This window comes from Aedes aegypti, chromosome 3 (genome assembly GCF_002204515.2).
Source record: "Aedes aegypti strain LVP_AGWG chromosome 3, AaegL5.0 Primary Assembly, whole genome shotgun sequence".
Classification (NCBI taxonomy): Eukaryota; Metazoa; Arthropoda; class Insecta; order Diptera; family Culicidae; genus Aedes; species Aedes aegypti.
Window position 1 is genome coordinate 248590326 of NC_035109.1, and position 19244 is coordinate 248609569.

At 40.2% G+C, this 19244-nt stretch overlaps 1 protein-coding gene across 1 annotated transcript in view; it reads right to left on the reverse strand.

Annotated features, from left to right (window-relative positions):
* LOC5565213 (transmembrane and TPR repeat-containing protein 1) overlaps window positions 1-19244 on the reverse strand; it is a 790448-nt gene that overhangs the window by 280912 nt on the left and 490292 nt on the right. Inside the window, exon 4 of the mRNA XM_021851740.1 lies at window positions 14177-15135. Within this exon, the coding sequence (XP_021707432.1) occupies window positions 14177-14982 (806 nt within the window). The 5' untranslated portion in view covers window positions 14983-15135. The remainder of the gene's footprint in view (window positions 1-14176; window positions 15136-19244) is intronic.

Sequence of the window (19244 nt, forward strand, 5' to 3'; positions counted from 1 at the left end):
AAGCAACAAAGCCGCCAATCTGGTTCTTTCAGTTTTCCACATCTGCGCCTGCGACTTGTCTTTGGACGAGGACTTACATAGAATGATGAAAGAGTATTTCGCAGTGGATAGTCTAGAAGTTGTTCAACCGGAAAAAAACGTCTTGTCTCGGCTGAAGAAGAGCAAGCGCAGAGTTTGCTCGAAACTTACAAAATACTAAAAGGAAACCGTTATGAAATAGGTTTATTGTGGCGATATGACAATGTTCGGCTGCTAGGCAGTTTTCAGATGGCCCTCCAACGACTACAATGTCTTAGAAAGCGAATAGGAAAACTCACTAGCGAATGCTCTCAACAAGAAGATAAGCAATTTCGTCTAAAAAGGCTACGCCAGGAAGAGCTTTCCCAAAGATTCCGTACCTTACGATATTCCCAATAACGAACGTCAATAATCCAGGGAAGAATCGGATGGAAATTATCCTGAATCGAGCATGGCGCTGTTGTAACAATACTTAAGTCAAGTCCAACTCACCAAAATCACCTTCGGTAAGACCAATGCGGGGGTGGTAAATGACTGGACAATGCGTACCATTGGTACTTCACGCACAGGCAGTGTTGTGAAAAACTCAATTTCTCATGACTCCCGCTTGGGATTTTTCATGCGTGAGTTGTCAATCACGCAACTCAGCAGCCAAAAAATCATGAGTTGACTCACCTTTTTCATTGTCTCGTATTTCCACAGCTCACTCACACACGGCAATAATTTTTTGTTAGTCTGGTAAAATTACAGTAATCCTTTCTAACGTAAACAACAACATTCGGGTTTCACTAGTTTTTGGCGGGTTTTGCGATTGAATCATTTTTCACGCTATGAGTTGATTGAGTGATTCCACATCAAAATCTCAGGCGTCAGATTTGCGAAGCAGATCTCTATTAAGTTTGCTCTCACGGGAGAGCATATTGATTGAGATTTGAGTGTGAGGCTATCATCACTGCCGGTAGGTATAAAATAGACCTAATTTGTAGTTCTTAGCCTCTTGTCCAGTAACTCCTATCCCTACCTCCCCGTGGTACCGCCTGGGATACCAGTAACCTTAGGGAAGATCGGGTAACCGACCCCGATAGGGCCTTAGTCGTATGCTGACAGGGAAGAGGGGCCCCTCTCTTCTGAGGGTGTAGCTTATCAGAGCGTCTGTTCTTCATGTTAGGAGTGGCTGATCATCATCCTAGTGCCAGCGTGGGACTCTAAACAGTGCTGTGCTTGATGGTCCTCCGGCGAGACAGGGGGTTGGTGCAGGCCTTACAAGTCAACCGTAAAAATCATCAGTACAGGAAGCATACAATGTAAATTCGTACCGGAACAATCGGTATAGACCCAGGCATCGAAAACGGACTAACGATTGGAAACTCGGGTCAGGGAACTGTAAGTCTTTCATTTTCTTGGAAAGTACCCGCATTCTTTCCGAATTATTGAGGGTGCGCAATAAAGTGTCCATCCCGGGTTTTGACAAATTTCGGGATTTTCCGTTTCCCGAGATTTCAGTTCTGACATCCCGGGAATCCCGGGATTCCCGAAATATACGTGGAATTTGATGAAAACCATCAAGTTTCAATGAACATCAATGAAATTTTTCCGCACTATCAAGCCTTATTTGATAAAATAGAAAAGCATAATGCAAAAAAAAAATAAACGGGTAATTATTTTCTTGAAAAAAAAAACTATTTACTTTGTAAGAAACACATATTTTTATTAGTCTAGTTGCAAAGTTTCAATGCTTTCCAAACAAACATTTTGGTGGAATGAGAGTTGAACAAATCACTCTCAAGCAGGTTTCAGCTGAATAAACTGTTGTTCAACTACTCAGGTTTCTTTTCAAATATTAGCCGGTTTTATAATCCTAGGTTGAGAAAGCAAATTTGCAAGTACAATTAAACTTCAGTCAGTAATTGTGGGTAACTTACTTTTCGCATGAACTTCTACAATACCTTCAATGATCTTTAATCGTTTCTTTAGAACAGTTTTGATTACTTTTCAAATGTTTGAAGCAAATTGCTTTAATATTATGACTTCATTTTTTTACTATACTTACATACATAAGTGATATAGAGAATTTGAAAAATTCCTAGCCAACCCGTAATTAGTCAAGCTAAGTTAAGATTTTTGTTCAGAATAAGAAAGTCATACATGAAAAGTAATTTGTTATAATTAACATATTATCTTGGAAAGTAACATTATCTTTTTATTTCATTTGAAAAACATTGTATTGTTGAATTTGTATTTTTATTTCAATCAAAATACTAGTTTTTTTTAATACGAATATTCCCGGGATTTCGCGGGATAAGCTAAGATTTTTGTCCAGAATCTCAGGACGAGCAAAATGGCCGGGAAATGGACACTCTAGTGCGCAAGTTTGGCATCGTAGCGCTGCAGGAGGTTTGCTGGAAAGGGTCGACGGTACATACGTATAGGGATGGTTATACCATCTACTAGAGCTGCGGCAACAGACATGAGCTGGGCACAGCTTTCATCGTGATGGGCGAAATGCAGAGGCGCGTGATTGGGTTGTGGCCAATCGACAACAGAATGTGCAAGTTGAGGATCAAAGGCCGTTTCTTCAATATCAGCATAATCAACGTGCACAGCCCTTATCTAGCAAGTGACGATGACGATAAGGACGTTTCTACGCGCAGCTGGAACGTGAATACGACAGCTGCCCAAGCCATGATGTCAAAATCGTTATCGGAGATCTCAATGCTCAGGTTGGCCAGGAGGAGGAATTTAGAACGATTACAGAGGAGTTCAGCGCTCACCAGTTTACGAACGAAAACGGCCTTAGACTGATTGATTTCGCCGCCTCCAAAAACATGGCTATACGTAGTACCTACTTCCAGCACAGTCTCCCGTATTGGTACACCTGGAGATCACCCCAACAGACTGAACCGCAAATCGACCACGTTTTGATTGATGGAAGACACTTATCGGACATTATCGACTTCAGAACCTATCGCGGCGCAAACATCGATTCGGACCACTACTTTGTGGCGGTTAAAGTGCGCCAAAGACTTTCCGTTGTGAACAACATTCGGTATCGACGCCCTCCATGGTACAATCTGGAACGACTCAAGCTACTCGAAGTCTCAACTGACTACACTCAAAGCCTTGAAGCAGCGTTGCTGGAAGAGGGAGAGTTCACCGAAGCCCCTCGTGAGAACTGCTGGAGTTGTGTCAAAGCAGCCATTGACAACGCAGCGGAAGGTGTCATTGGTTTCGTGGAAAGAAATCGACGGAACGATTGGTGCGCCGAGGAGTGTCGGACGGTTTTGGACGAGAAGAATGCAGCGCGGGCGATTATGCTGCAGCAAGGCACCCGTCAAAACGTGGAACGATACAAACAGAAGCGAAGACAGCAAACCCATCTATTCTGGGATAAAAAGCGCCGCCTGGAAAGGTTGGAGTACGAAGAGATGGAGCAGCTGTATCGTTTTCAAGAAACGCGTAAGTTCTACAAAAAAATTAATGCATCCAGCAAAGGCTTTGTGCCGCGAGCCGAAATAAGAATGGAGGTAACTTGACGGACGAACGTGAGGTGATTGAAAGGTGGAAGTAGCACTACGATGAACACCTTAATGGCCCAGAGGAGGAAGACCAAGACAGCATGAGGAATAGCTTCATCAGTACGGCGGATTAGGGTGACAGCTCAAGAACAACAAAGCAGCTGGAAAGGATGGTATTGGAGCGGAACTTATTAAAATGGATCCGGACAGGTTGGCCACTTGTTTGCACCCATGATCTGGGATACAGAACATCTACCGGAGCAGTTGAAGGAAGGAATAATATACCCAATATACAAAGAGGGTGACATGTTAGAATGTGAGAACTATCGAGCGATCACCATTCTTAACGTAGCCTATAAAGTACTTTCCCAGATCATCTTCCGCCGTCTATCGCAGATTTGTAGGAAGTTATCAAGCCGGTTTTGTGGACGGGCGATCGACTACAGACCAAATCTTTATGTTGCGGCAGATCCTCCAAAAGTGTCGCGAATATCAAGTTCCTATGTACCACCTATTCTTCGATTTTAAAGCGGCCTATGATACCATCGACCGCGAAGAGCTATGGAGGATTATGGACGAGAATGGTTTTCCCGGGAAACTGACTAGACTGATCAAGGCAACGATGGATAGTGTACAGTGTTGTGTGAAGATATCGGGTGCATTATCGAACCCGTTCGAAACACGCAAAGGACTTCGACAAGGCGATGGTCTTTCCTGCCTCCTGATCAATATTGCGCTAGAAGGTGTTATGAAACGGGCGGGCTTCAATATGTGGGGCACGATCTTCAATAAATCCAGCCAGTTCATCTGTTTTGCTGACAACTGGACATTGACGGAAGAACGTTCCAGGTGGTTTCTGAACAGTAAACCAGGCTGAAACGTGAAGCAGATCGGGTTAGAGGGAAGGTAAATACGTGGAAGTCGAAATATCTGCTGGCTGGAGGAACCGAGCGCGATAGAGCTCACATTGGCAGATGCGTGATGATCGACGGGGATGAGTTCGAGGTGGTGGACGAATTTGTCTACTTCGGATCATTAATAACGTTGGACAACAACTGCAGCAGAGAAATTCGAAGATGTATCATTGTCGGAAGTCGTGCTTACTACGGACTCCACAAGACCTTGCGGTCTGGTAAACTTCACTTCCGTACAAAGTGTACCATGTACAAGACGCTGATAAGACCGGTAGTCCTCTACGGGCATGAGACGTGGGCAATGTTCGAAGAGGACCTGCAAGCGCTAGGGTTTTTTGAACGCCGTGTGCTTAGGACGATCTTTGACGGAGTATGTGAGAACGGCGTATGGAGGAGAAGAATGAACCTAGAGCTTGCGCAACTCTACGGTGAACCCAGTATCCGGAAAGTCACCAAAGCTAGAATGGTACGATAGGCGGGACACGCTGTGAGAATGCCGGACAACAATCCCGCAAAAATGGTGTTCACCTCAAATCCGGCCGAAGGGGAGCGCAACGAGCTAGGTGGTTTGACCATGTGGAGCAGGATCTTGGAAGTGTGGGGCGATGGAGTAACTGGAGGTTAGCAGCCATGGACCGAGTTAGTTGGCATAACATTGTGGCGCAGGTCATGTCTTGAAGGACGTAGCGCCATCAAAAGTAAAGTAAGTAAGACCAATCCGGTGAACTTAGGATGCGAGGCCTAATCACTGCCTGTGATTACGCAACTGAAGATACGAAACACCCAATTATATATACTTCATCGTGACCACCATGCCACCAAATTAGGGTAGGTGTACCAGTTATGGACATAGTAGTTCCCTATTTCGCCATACGTGATTACTTTGATTCCTTCAAATTTTGAAAAATTTTGTGTGTTGTAGAAGTTAGATTTAAGATATATCTTGATGTTAAAACATTCAAAAAGATTTAATATGTGAAAGTTGACCAAATTTCCCATATGGTCAAATAGGGAACCACTATGGCCATAACTGGTACACTTTCCCTACTTGTTGCACACCACCATAAAAACCACCGTAATAAATGAAGTTCGTCAGAATGACCGAGGAACTAACTTCGTTGGTGCAAGTCGAGTACTTCGAGAAATTGTACATACAATCAATCAAGAAGGGCTGATTAAGGAGTTTACGGATATTAACATGGGCGGTAGTTGGGAACGCATCATCTGCAGCGTCAAAAAAAAATCTAATGGCAACTCTGTCAACAAGGAAGCTCACTGGCGAAGTATGGACCGATGCACGAGTTCACTATCTGACGTTTGAGCGGTTCCGTGTTATTTACGTGACCATGGCAACAAGTGAATTCGGCACCGCTCAAACGTCAAATTCGTGAACTCGTGCACAGGACCATTGCGTAACCTGCTAACAGAAATCGAGGGCACTGTCAACTCTAGGCCGCTTACGCACATTCCGGTTGACGATGACTCAGCCCCTGCCTTGACTCTAAACCACTTTCTCTTAGGCTCGTTCAATGGATCGAAACCTTTGTGTACTTCGGACGATAGCGGCATCGCACTTCGTCAAGGTTGGTTATTATCTCAGGCCAACCGAATTTGGAAGCCCTGGGTTACCGATTACTTGCCTGTAAGAACCCGCCGCACCAAGAGGTTCACGCACACAAGGCCGATTGCGATAGGTGGTAAACCCAGATCGGTGACGGTGAGAACAACCTCCGGGATCTACGAACGTCCAGTAGCTAAGCTAGCCGTGCTAGATGTACGGTGTGACGTAACGTAAGTTGGCCAGGTGGCCATCGTACCTGGGGGACTGTTGGCATTCATGCCAGCGCGCGTTTACTGTAACCCGACAATCTAGCAAAGTTCGTACCAACTCAAAGTTCTGTGCAAAGTAATCCTGAATCGGATATTGTCCGACCCTATCGGGGTTGTCTCAAGCTACAGGCAGGGATGTATACTATCGCCACTACTGTTTCTCATCGTAATTGATGACATCTTGGTTGGAGCAATTGATCGTAATCCTAACCGAGGGTTGCTGTGGTAACCCATTACCATGGAGTATCTAAATGACTTCGAATTGACTGATGATAATGCTCTATGGACCTGTGCACGAGTTCACTAATTTGACGTTTGAGCGGTGCCGAATTCACTCGTTGCCATGGTCACGTAAATAACACGGCACCGCTCAAACGTCAAATATTGAACTCGTGCATCGGTCCATTGGTACAACGGCGCTCGGACATGCAGAGAAAGCTAGATGCTCTTGCCAAACGCTCCTCAGTGGCAGGTCTAGAAATCGACGTCAACAAGACCAATCGTAGGATGTGAACACAACTAGGAAGCCCTAGCTTCACGGTAGCTGGGCAAACAGTTGATAATATCGAAAGCTTTCAATATCTTGGTAGTCAGATGACGTCAGACGGCGGCACCAAGATCGACATAGGTGCACGGATCAAGAAGGCGAGGGCTGCTTTTGCAAATTTTAGAAATATCTGCAAAAACAGACAAATTAGTCGACGCACGAAGATCCTACTATTCAACTCCAACGTAAAATCTGTGTTGCTATACGCCAGTGAGACGTGGTGTGTATCAGCAGAAAACACTCAATGGCTGCAGCTCGAGCTCGAGTTTGTGCGAATCGTACTCGTAGGGGGTAGGCAAACCTTTTCAAGATTCTAAAAAGAATGACTAAGGGAAAAAGTACTGAAATTTCTTCTGAATTTCAGAGTTTCAATGAAAATTTCTTTTACTCCTACAGATGATACAGTTGTACAATCCCGGTCGAAATGTCGAAGAAATGAAAAAAAAGCACTGGAACTCGACAACTAGACAGAGTAAGCCATCTGAAAATGCGATTTCAAAATTCAGTCCTACAGATACAACACGAGGAATTTACCCAAGGATATAGGAGGTATTCTTCTTTAAATTTCTCAAGGAATTCATCTAGGAATTCGTATATAAATAAATGGAGGGACGATGCACTCATCACTCCAGGGGTTATATTAAATATTCCCAGGGAATTCTGTCGGAAATTTGTCCATGGCCGTAGCGCAATCAGGATTTGGTTCTGGGAGGGGTTTTCTAAACTTCCCAAGCAACCAATAGTTTGGATTGTACTTAAGCAGTGAACTCCAAAGATCACTGCTAGTAGAAATTTTTCATTGTTTCAGGGAAACTTTTTCGCTTTTAAAGAGAATAATACGGATTTTAACGGAACTTGATTCTCGATAGAGTATCAACTTAGGTAGCCTACTAAGGCATACTCATATCAACGATAGAGTAGGCAGCTTCAACGAAGTTTATGTAAACTGTAGAGTTCGATTAATTACTTAAGAAGTGAGCTGCTTAAGCCAAAACATGCCCTGTTATTCAAACTTTTGGTTGCTTGGGTTGTCTCTTGAAATCAAGAATATTTTTTAACCAAATACCTATGTGTTAATGGTAAAAAATACATAATGTTTTTGGGAAACTTTGCAGTTCAATCGAATTACTATCACATTGAGACGATCATGCATCCATTCTTTTAATGAGACCAGTCAGATTCACTTTTTCCCAACAATTTTCAAAATGAATAAGTAATTAAAAATAAAATGTTTGCTTTCGATAGCTACTGGCTGCTTCAATAGAATTCTAGTTTTGTTTCCGCCGAAAGCTTTGAAGTAGAATAAAATTTGACTAAATGCTAAGACAAATGAAATATTTGTTATGCTTCGGATTAACGTTTATTATTCAGATGTTTTAATGGTCCCAACATATCTGAATGTTTGACAAACTTGTCACAAATTCAAGCACATTTAATTCCCTTAGCATTTTTTATTGTAGCAATCCGCAAGAAAATTTTGTTTTCATTTAAGTTGAGGGCTCTTGAAATTTAAAAGAAATATATTATTATACAGTTACAAAAGCTACTGAAACTAACAGTATTAATACAATTTTAAGAAAATAACTGCTTTAAAATTATACTTGGTAAGCCTATTTTTTCAGGCTCTACGGGGGATTTCAACCCCCAAAACCCCCCCTTGGTTGCGCCCATGACATTTTCATGGATTATTTCAGAGGTTCATCCTTAGAGGATTTAGAGTGAGAGAATTCCTCGATTCCTGCAATGAAGTTTTAAGTTATTCTTCGTGAGCGTTTTTCCTCAATGTTTCAAAAATTGGTTTTGCAGAAATCGCTTAAGAAACATTGTTTCTATCATTTTTGAAAATTTGCTTGGAAGTTCTTCAAAGAAATTCATCCCTAGAGATTATATGGGAGATATTTTTGAAGAAATTGTAATAAATAATGAGTTCTTGAAGAAATACTTGTGGGTGTACATGGAGGTTTTCTTGGAATAATTCTGAGAGAAGCTCTTCAAGAAATTCCAGTAGGAGTTATTAGCAGAGACTACGCATAATTTCCTGAACGGTATGCTCATACCATTGATACCAATTTGGTTGGGATACGAATCATTATTGAGTATCACACTAGAATGACTTTTGATCAGGGAACAATTTTTGAAAATCTTCGGTCTTGCATATGTAAGTAAATTTGTCGTATTTTGTATCACCAATTCCTTTTTAACAATTTTCTATATAATTTTAAACGACGAAGAAATTCCAGATAAAGTAGAACAAAGTGAATTGAGTTTTGAAACAAATTTCAGAAAAAACTTCAATATTTACAGAGATTCTTAGTATTGCGGAGCTCTTTTATGCATCATATACAGTGTTATTGTGAATAACAGCAGCGCATGTTGATTTTCATACAAAATATTCAACATTGGCAAACTCTTGTTTTGTTGTTCCCTTCCAAGCAATTGAGCTGAAATTTCCTCCACAGAATTTTAAATATGTTCAATTTTGTAACCACAAAATTTCATTTTCAAACCCCTTCTGGAAAATTGAAAACTATTTAAAACTGTTTGAAATTATAGCAGTTTTATTTTAAAAGTATGATTTAAACCACATATATTTTTTTAATTCTATGATTATAAAATTGACGAAGCTGACAAATGGTGTCACCCCAGAGGATGGAACCGCCGGAAACCATGTTGATCCAGTTTCAGATTCAAGTTGTTATGTTGGATGGCTTTTGATGTTTGGGAAAAAACGTAGGTAATTTTAACATGAAAATCTCAATTTGTCAATTCGGTTAACAATGTGTTCTATCTGAATTAATTTTAAGGTTTCAGAACTTTTTCCACCCAGCGTTCCCTTCTTCTATGAATTTCTTGTAGGGATAACAAAGAATACGCGGCTTAACGAAGTTACACAAAATTTAGTGCGATTCTTAAAAAATCGAGATCTTTAGGACCAATTTTCAACTCAGTTGCTTGAAAGAAAACAAAAAGTATACCAAAGTTAAGCATTTTGTATAAAACACGAAATGCGCTGCAATTAGTCGGAACAGCAATGAACTTTTCAAAAATAAATGCATAAATCATCCCAGGAGCAGGTTTTTCAGCATGTAGTCAAATTACACACCTGATTTGTTGGTCCTAAAGATCTCGATTTTTTAAGAATCGCACTAAATTTTGTGTAACTTCGTTAAGCCGCGTATTCTTTGTTATCCCTACAAGAAATTCATAGAAGAAGGGAACGTTGTGTGAAAAAAGTTCTGAAACCTTAAAATTAATTCAGATTGAACACATTGTTAAACGAATTGACAAATTGAGATTTTCATGTTAAAATTACCTACGTTTTTTCCCAAACATCAAAAGCCATCCAAAATAACAACTTGAATCTGAAACTGGATCAACATGGTTTCCGGCGGTTCCATCCTCTGGGGTGACACCATTTGGCAGCTTCGTTTTTCCAAGACCAACTTCAAAGCACAAATCTTATTCCGTTCACAGAATACGCGTTGCCTCGCACCATGTAATAGGACTTTGACTTGCAAAATCAGACAAAGTGGTGGGATCAGCTTTCTGGGAAGACGTTTGCGGGATGCGGGGCCATGAAACAGGATTCCAGCCATCAGAAAATGATAAATATCTCCAATCAATGTTATTTCGGTATAAATCGTGCCGATTTCAACGCATAATAAAAAAAGATTGATGGCAAAGTGGCACAATCTGCCAAAGGGGAACCTGACGATTGGCAACCAAACCCTGCACAATGGAGAGCACCATGCAAAGAGACGGTCAAAACTACCTTATAAGATTTTGAAATGTTTATGCTTGTTAAAAGATATCTTTTTTTAGAAATCATATTATCATGGATTGAAATTGCATTAAAATTGCAATATCTTTGATTTCTAAGTCGCCAATTTGACTAAAATAATTAAAAAAATATATTAAAATAAAGAACAAAATTCAATTGCAGGCGCGGAACGTAGTTTACTCTCGGGCTGATAAAGGAAACGCGGTTGTAATCATGGATAAGCACGATTATGATTCCCGCGTCCTTGAGATGATCGATTCCGGCCCATACGAGGAGAGAAAATTTAAGAATGGGGAACCCAAAGATCCTCTCAATGCAATGGTGGAAGAGGCTAACACCGTTCGTCATAGAGTTGCACGACTTGTGGGGGAGGATTATCTGGAACGGAGGTTTCAGGTACCCAATCCGAAAGTTGCTTCTCTATATTGTCTTCCAAAAATACATAAGGATCCAGTGGCAATGCGACCGATTTCATCAAATGTCTGCACCCCTACCGAGAGAATGGCTGCTTGGTTGGTGGAGGAAATGAGGAAATACCCAATTACTCAAGGTAAAAGCGTCCAAAATTCGGTTGAGTTGGTAGAGCATTTGAAAGACCTCGAAATTCGACGTGGTGAAGTTCTGGTGTCATTTGATGTAACCGCCCTTTTCCCAAACGTACCTGCACAGTTAAAAATTATGAGGATTACACGTCATGTAAACTTCATATATTCGATGTAAACATGACGTCATGTAAATTTAAGTCTGAAATCATGTAAAAATGTGTTATATGTCATGTAACCACAGAGGATCCTGCTGGATTACATCACATATAATTGAAGTTTACATGACCTATCATGTAAATATCCATGATACACCACGCTCCAATTATGTGCATTATATTTCTCAGAAATTTACACGTTTCGTTCGAACTGTGTGTGACTGATGCCTTGAGGAGCCTAAGGAGACACTAAGGAGCAAAATCGTGTACCACATAACCAAATCGATGCGCTTCTATTGGTGGCCGAGGTTTGTATGAACCAGAACTATTTTTCATTCAGAGGTAAGTTCTACAAACAAACGTTTGGGCTAAGCATGGGCAGTAAGCTCTCCCCATTGTTGGCGAACATCTTTATGAGCGATTTCGAAGTAGGACTGCAAAAAGAAAAGTTTTTCCCTCGAATCTGGCGACGGTATGTTGACGATATCTTTGCGGTGGTAAAAGAGCGTTATCTGTCCCAGACCTTAGATCTGTTGAATTCTCAACACAGAACCATCAAATTCACCATAGAAAAGGAAATAGATGGTAATCTTCCTTTCCTAGACTTGATGATTACTAGAAAGGCAGATAATTATTTAAAATTTGGAATATACCGCAAACCAACATCCACGGATCGGTATATAAATTCTGACTCCTACCATTTCGGTGCTCAGCAGCAAGCCGCGTTTCATTCCATGGCGCATCGGCTTTATAATATGCTCATGGAAAGAGAGGATTTTGTAGAAGAGAGAAATCGAATTCACAGAGCAGGCGAACTGAATGGTTACGGTAAGGAGTTCGTAGATAAAATTCTACGAAAACATGAAAGGAAAAAACACAGGAAAAATGCCACAACACTGATATCGACAAAAGACGAGGTTAAAAGAATTAGTCTCCCGTTCTACCCAAAGATGACCAACCCAATCCAAGCAGTTCTCAAACACCACGGTTTTCATGTAGTCTACAAAAGCAACAACACACTAAAAGATTTGTTATGCAACCTGAAAGACAAAATCCCGCAGGAGGAAACATCAGGACTATACCAAATACCATGTAGTAATTGCCCTACAGTGTACATCGGCCAGACTCGGCGCAAGTTCAAAATTCGCCTACGAGAACATAGGAACTCGGTCGAAAACGAACGTGCTCACTGTCGACTGGGAGAATGCAAAGTTGATTAAAAACGTCAGAAAAACATCTCATTGAATGCATGGGAGTTCATGTATATCGCAACATCTGATCGTCCTCTAATGAATGAGGACGATGCTCCAATTGTGTCTCCACTCTTCCACCTGACTAAGCTGAAAATGCAGTAACCTTCAACACTTTTCGACGTATACTGACTACAGTACGAATACTAGTGTTAGTAAATTATGTAATCAGTCGGACATCGTCCCGTAGATGGGCAACATCGAGACCGAAACCGGTCGACTAAAAAGGTAATTTTAACTCCTTTTAATCGTTGTAAGAACAATAAGTGTTGTGTCCTGTCTCACGTCGCGTCTTATAAGTGGTGTCGAGGTTTTTACCGTATATTTTTGATGCACAAAAATATACGGTTTTTAAAAGTTACGTGACATGTGAATTGTCCCTTCTGAAACTATAAAATGACCAAATAGCACATTAAGATTAGATATTTATTCTATATAGAACATATATCTAGGTTTTGCCAAATTTATTTTTTTTCCGACCATTGTGCCCTGCGAGGGTCTATTTGTGGCAGCCTCAGCTGGATGGATTGATTGCACTTTTGTGTTGTAGGTGGTACGGTATCCATGATGAGTGATGATTATCGCTCTAGCCGTTTTAATTGGTGGAGCTCCGTGTGATAATGATTCAATCCTACGGCTCCAAGAACTGACCTGGATAATGATGTGTGCAGGTGGATAAATGAGCTCGTTAAACACCTCGCTGCAACGATTTGTGTGTGCGGTGCGGTATTAATACAGCTATTGTCGGATAACTATCCGATTCGAAATGGTGTAAACGCCTCAATTTATGATTTGCTAGTGTTGCAGATAAATTGACTAGGTTGCATGAACCATAGGCTGCAAACACAAACGATTGCGCGGCAAGTGGAGTCCTAATTTTCCACTTGCCGAAGGCTCAATTATGGATTCAGATGAAGTTGATCCATTTTCACTTAGGTACTTACGGTGCAATGTCATGATATGAACAGAAGCTGCATAATTCTCGCTAGTGTAAAAACAATTTTTGTTTTGTCATTCAGAGGCTTAGAGTAAGGTGGGACAAAAGTTGGTAGTTTAATCAATCTTTCCAGTAAAACAATAGCAGTTGGAAATAAATTTATACCACACAGTGAACCTTCAACATATTGGCTATAACTTTGCTGAATAAACTTGTATGAAACTTATTTATGCATGCAACAAAATTGATAATATTCATTATAAATTAATAACAAAATCGCATGGAGCCCATAATCTTGAAATCATGGATTTATCGGCTTAGGTGTCCGGTACGGGGGGATTTTCCCCTATATAATATATTTAAAAATTATCAATTACACTCAAACATCCACAAGTCAGAGTTCCAGGATGTGCCTTACTCATTTCAACGTTTGTCTTACGATATATCCGGTTAAAACACCAACAGGGAAGGCTATTTAGGGTTATAAACATTTCGTATTATTACGACAATCGTACGTCAAAACTATTTCTCCTTTATGAAAACCGTAACATCGGACAGGGGCACCGCGTAGCAGATTAATCAAACTGCTTACACAAAAGAAACGAAAATCACAACAGGACACACCTTTCCGCCTGCAGCGTAGCGCCAACCAAAGATCCCCAGAAATAAAAGAGCTAAACTTACCGGAACGTCAGCGTCGTCAGCGGTCTGTATGATTTATGGCTGCTGAGGTCGGCCATCGGTGTGCCCCAGAAATCGTTCCGGAACACCTGCGAAATTGGACTCAGCCCGAGCACGTCCTTGTTCATCGTAATTGCCGGAATGTCGTCGTGCACAAAGTCACCCTGGACACCGTTTAGATAGCACAGGACGGCAATCAGCGCTACGACGAAATACACTCGCCAATCGTCGACTTCGTCCTCTCCGTCCCGCCCAGGGGAAGAAGATGAACGGTGCTTCCAACTGTTATTACTACTACTACTGCTACTACTGCTGCTGCTGCTGGGGCTACTACTACAACTATTCGAAGAACTGGCACTGGTATGGCAACTACTGCTGCCGTTTGGTGCTGCGGTCAAGCCACATCCGGAGGGCAAATGACCGGAGCTATTTTTGTTAAAATTGCACTTTTCTGAATCATGCTGATTGCCGCTGTTTGGGCTACCGTGGACATTCCCACCGTTGCACCAACCGACGTGATTATGACTGCTAGTTCTACTGGAGCTGCTTAGGCTGCCGTTGTTGTTGTTGTTCAGCGCATCTTCCGTTAGAGCATGTTTTTCCGAGGCACTCGACGTGGTTGCATAAGATGAGCATGACGATGACGATGATGCTGATGATGATGATGACGAAGATGAGTATGAGGATGAGGGCGATGTGTGAGTATAGCTGTGACCACCGTATCCGTTGCTGGTGGTGTCCCAACGGGTTCCGGACCGATGATGGGACATGCTCACCGGGGGATACAAGATTGTAACCCTTCGCTTCATAATTCTTCACGTCGTTGTTGATGGCGGTTATTTGGCTTGAGCAAATTCTTCTTTTGCCTTCGCTCTCTTCCTTGAGCTCGGTATTGCACACTTTACACTTGTAATGGCCCGGGGGAAAATTTTCAACAAATTTCACTCATTTATCACGCAGTACTGAAAGAAACAAGAGAAATATGTTAGACCGATGAATGGCGGGGTTTTTCTGTTTGAAAAATGTCATTCAGTTTTGTTCATTGAATTCCTGGTTTGCTTATCTTTAAAAAGCAATCGTTCGTTCCCTCAAATCTTCTCATAAGCATACATATTTTTGTTTAGATCGCTTTAATGTTATTGATGAAGACCGGTGAATCATTAGCATACGTAGGGTAATTTGCCCATTATTGCGGTATTCCCTATTATTGCGGTATAAGAGTTAAACCCTCATTATCAATCGAAAACTCTATTTCCTATGGATATTATCGATGATGATGAAAGCCTATAGTATTCCCAAGCTGTACCAGATAAAAGCTTTGAAAATTAAACGATTTTGATCGTTGGAAGAACAGTTTTAAATGATGCATCAAGAAAAGCCTATATTTTTAACCAGTCTCTCTATCTACGGGCGGGTTTTCATAAGCTTAAATTTTTAAGTGTAGAACCAAAACAATTGTATGTAGCGGGTATATCAGTTCAGTATGGATGTAGTTACATGATAGATATTGAATTTTGAATAAAAGTTTTATATTTTTGAGAAAAAGCATATACCGCAATAATAGGACAATGAAAATAGCTTTTTGCGTATTATTGCGGTATCTGTAAATCTCATTCAAAAAATCGATATTTCAATAGTCATTTTAAATGTAATTGCTAGAAACATTAATTATATTATTAGGATACTAATTAGGGACATAATTTTGAGTTATTCATACATTTATTTAGTCAAACAAAAGGTTTATGTTCATTTTTACCCTATAGTTGCTCTTATTTACAAATATATTGTAAATAAAATCGATGTTTTACCGAAAAATCACGTAAACTGATTGAAATTCGTAACACATGTCAAATATGCGATGAAAAACTAAGATAAAAGATGATCGCAAGGAAGCAATCTTTAAAAATTGCATTGGATTGGTGAAAACTAGTGAAAAAATATTTTTAATTGTGGTTATACTTGAGTCAACAAATACATTTCTTATATAGCGACTAGTCTGGTCTCAGATGGAAGAACCTTGTCTATTTACATTAACATTGTCCAGCTACGACGGAAGAAGAGACGAAACCACCAGAAAATCATTCGATTCTGTTGATTTGTTTTCGGATCGTGACGTAAAGTAATGAATTAGTTTTCTTTATAGATATGTCCAAAGTTACACAAACTGACAGTACCGTGCAGTGTCATTAACCTGGAGGGAGCATAGTTTTAATGCTAGAACATTGTGTGACATTGCATGTATACTGAATGTAATAAAATCTATGATTTCTTGTATACCGCAATAATAGGACGGCACTACCGCAATAATAGGACGAAATACCGCAATAATAGGACAGCGGAAGAGCTTCAGATTTATGTTAAAAAAATGTATGTTTGATTCCAAAATTTACTTTTTTACTTTACTATACTCTCGATAAAGAATAGTTTTAACACTTTGCATTGTAAAATATTATAATATTTAGGTTTTGGACACTGAAATACGATTTAAATTTCAACACTGTGCTTAAGTCCTCCATAATAGGACGGTTACCCTACTCTATGTTAGAGACGGCTGATAATCGTCCAAGAGTCAGCACCAGCGACTCTATTATAAACTTAAGGCGCAAGAGAATATGGCACAAAAGTTAGAACTGAAAAAGCAAGTTTCTCCTTTTAAAACCACAAATTGATGAAAATAAAAATACACAGCCTTTTTATTTGGAAAATAAAAGAGCTGTGTGTTTTCATTTTCTTCAATTTGTCTATTTCTGAGACGAGACGCGCGAAGACGGTATTCTTTCTCTGTGATTGCTTAGTTTATTTTCTTATGGACCAATGCACGTGTTCACGAATTTGTCACTTGTTGGTGGTGACCTGAGACGAGACTCGCGAAGACAGTCTTCTTTTTCTGTGATTGCTGATTTTTTTTTCTTATTCCACTTTGTGCATACCAATAATGCGCATGCTGTTCAAATCCTCACATGAACCTCTCAGCAAAAAATGATAAAGTTTGCATCACATCGAATCATAAATAGCCATTAGAGTGAAATTTCATGCCAGCAAACGTAGCAGACATTAGAAATAATTAATCTTCTGCTTAGATTTATCAGCAACTTTGGAAAAAACTGCTCCACCGACTGAGGTTTTTAATAACAGTTTACTTTGAACACAATACTTTTCACTTTTTCAGCCATAAAAACGGTGGGCTGCATTTGACGTTTCGTGAGAGGGGAATCTGGGCTGCATATGACGTTGATATTTTTCCTCTTCGCGAGTCTCTCTCAGGTGGTGACCAATCGATAAAGTTTTCAGTTCAAACGAATGTTCGGTTTCCCAGATTTGATCCCTTGACAATTTTAGTTTTTGCTTCGATTCATTTCCACCTTAACTCAGTGGAGCGTTTAAAGCATTGCGTTTACAGCGGATAGGTAAAATGATTGAAATTGAAATGCTTATAACGTTATGCAAAATTTATGAAATCAAATGCACCCGGAAGCAGACGACGGCAAATTTGGTATTATTTTAAGAACTTGCTATTAGCCACCAGACACAGAAGATGTTCGGGATTTCATGTCCAAGTGGCATTTTTTCTGTCGAATTGTATATTTGTACGGTGTGAAGTTGTAGAGATGTTTACAATTTTTCTAGAAACAAAAAAAATAAATCTTCAGAAATATGGTCAGTCATGTTTGTATTTCCAATCATGTATATATTTTACCAGAGGAACTATATTCAGAACCAGAGGCATCATATTCAGAACCATTATTGCACTGAGATTCCAGGTATAAAGACAATTTACACCGTCTTCAGCCAAAGGCTGCACAGACTGAACAGTCACAAACATTAGGCAAGGGACAACACGGAACACTCAGTGTTTTTTTTTCGTTTGACGAAAATCGGGAATCAAACCCACGGTTCGTGGCACAATACGCCGCTAACTGCAAGGCCACGAAGCCCATGTATCCGGGTGGAAGTGGCCAATTAGGAACATACCTGGAGCCATATCAAAATGGGTATCAAACTTCAATATTGTTGAAGGTGATGCTCCCAGTAGCATTTCCAGAACCATCGGCTGCCATGGCCATTGTATATATAGCCGGTTCCAAGTGCTCCGGGGGATGTGGTCATGTTTCGAAATGGTCACTTCTCAAGGGACTCCTGGAATATACTTTATAGTGGATAGTACATCTTGTGTGTGTTCTGAAAATGATTCACATCCTCCAAGACACATGCAACCTACTGTACAGTGTTCGTGCTAGATGGTGATTACAGTACGTCTAATGGTTCTGAATATGCTACCGGAAGCATCATCTTGAAGTTTGATGCTTATATGGATGAAAAAATTAGAAATACAATCATTACTGACCATATTTTCCGGACCCTGTTTTATGGAAATGTTCCTATTTTTGAAGATTTTCAACAAATCTGAATGCGTCCACCAGCATTTAACTTCCTATTAGTTCTAGTATTTCTAGGAAAACTGTAGACATCTGTACAGCTTCACACCGCACAAATACCTAAGCGACTGAAAAAATGTGATTTGAACATGACCTCGAAAATTCCGGAACATCACCGTTTTCCGGTAGCCAATATACATGACCAAGCAAGTTACTCAAACTTTAACGTCGACTGTTTCCTGGTGCATTCAATTACATATTTATTCCATAAAGTTATAAGCATATGAATTTAGGCTAAATTTTGAATATTTCAATCATTTTGTACGATCTACATGCAGACATGCAAAAACCCGTGGTCGATTGACCAGAGCATGTTCTAAAGTTTTGTTTTACGTTGGCCGCGTATCCACGTGAAAAAGCATTGTTTAAAAAAACGACCTAAAAACCGTATTGTTTATAAACACGACGTTAAAAACTATCCTTGTTTCTAGATGTTATATGACCGTACGAATCATAATGAAGAAAATTGTTATGTATGGAAACAAAAATCTGGCAAAGGTATTTCAACGTAGTTTTTTTTTTTAAAGCACGTAGCTTATAAACTTCGCTTTTTGTTTTACGTGTGAAATCCGCCCAAAACCGTGTAAAAACTTTAAAGTACAGGTTTAGGATCAAGGACCGCCAACGTGCTCAGC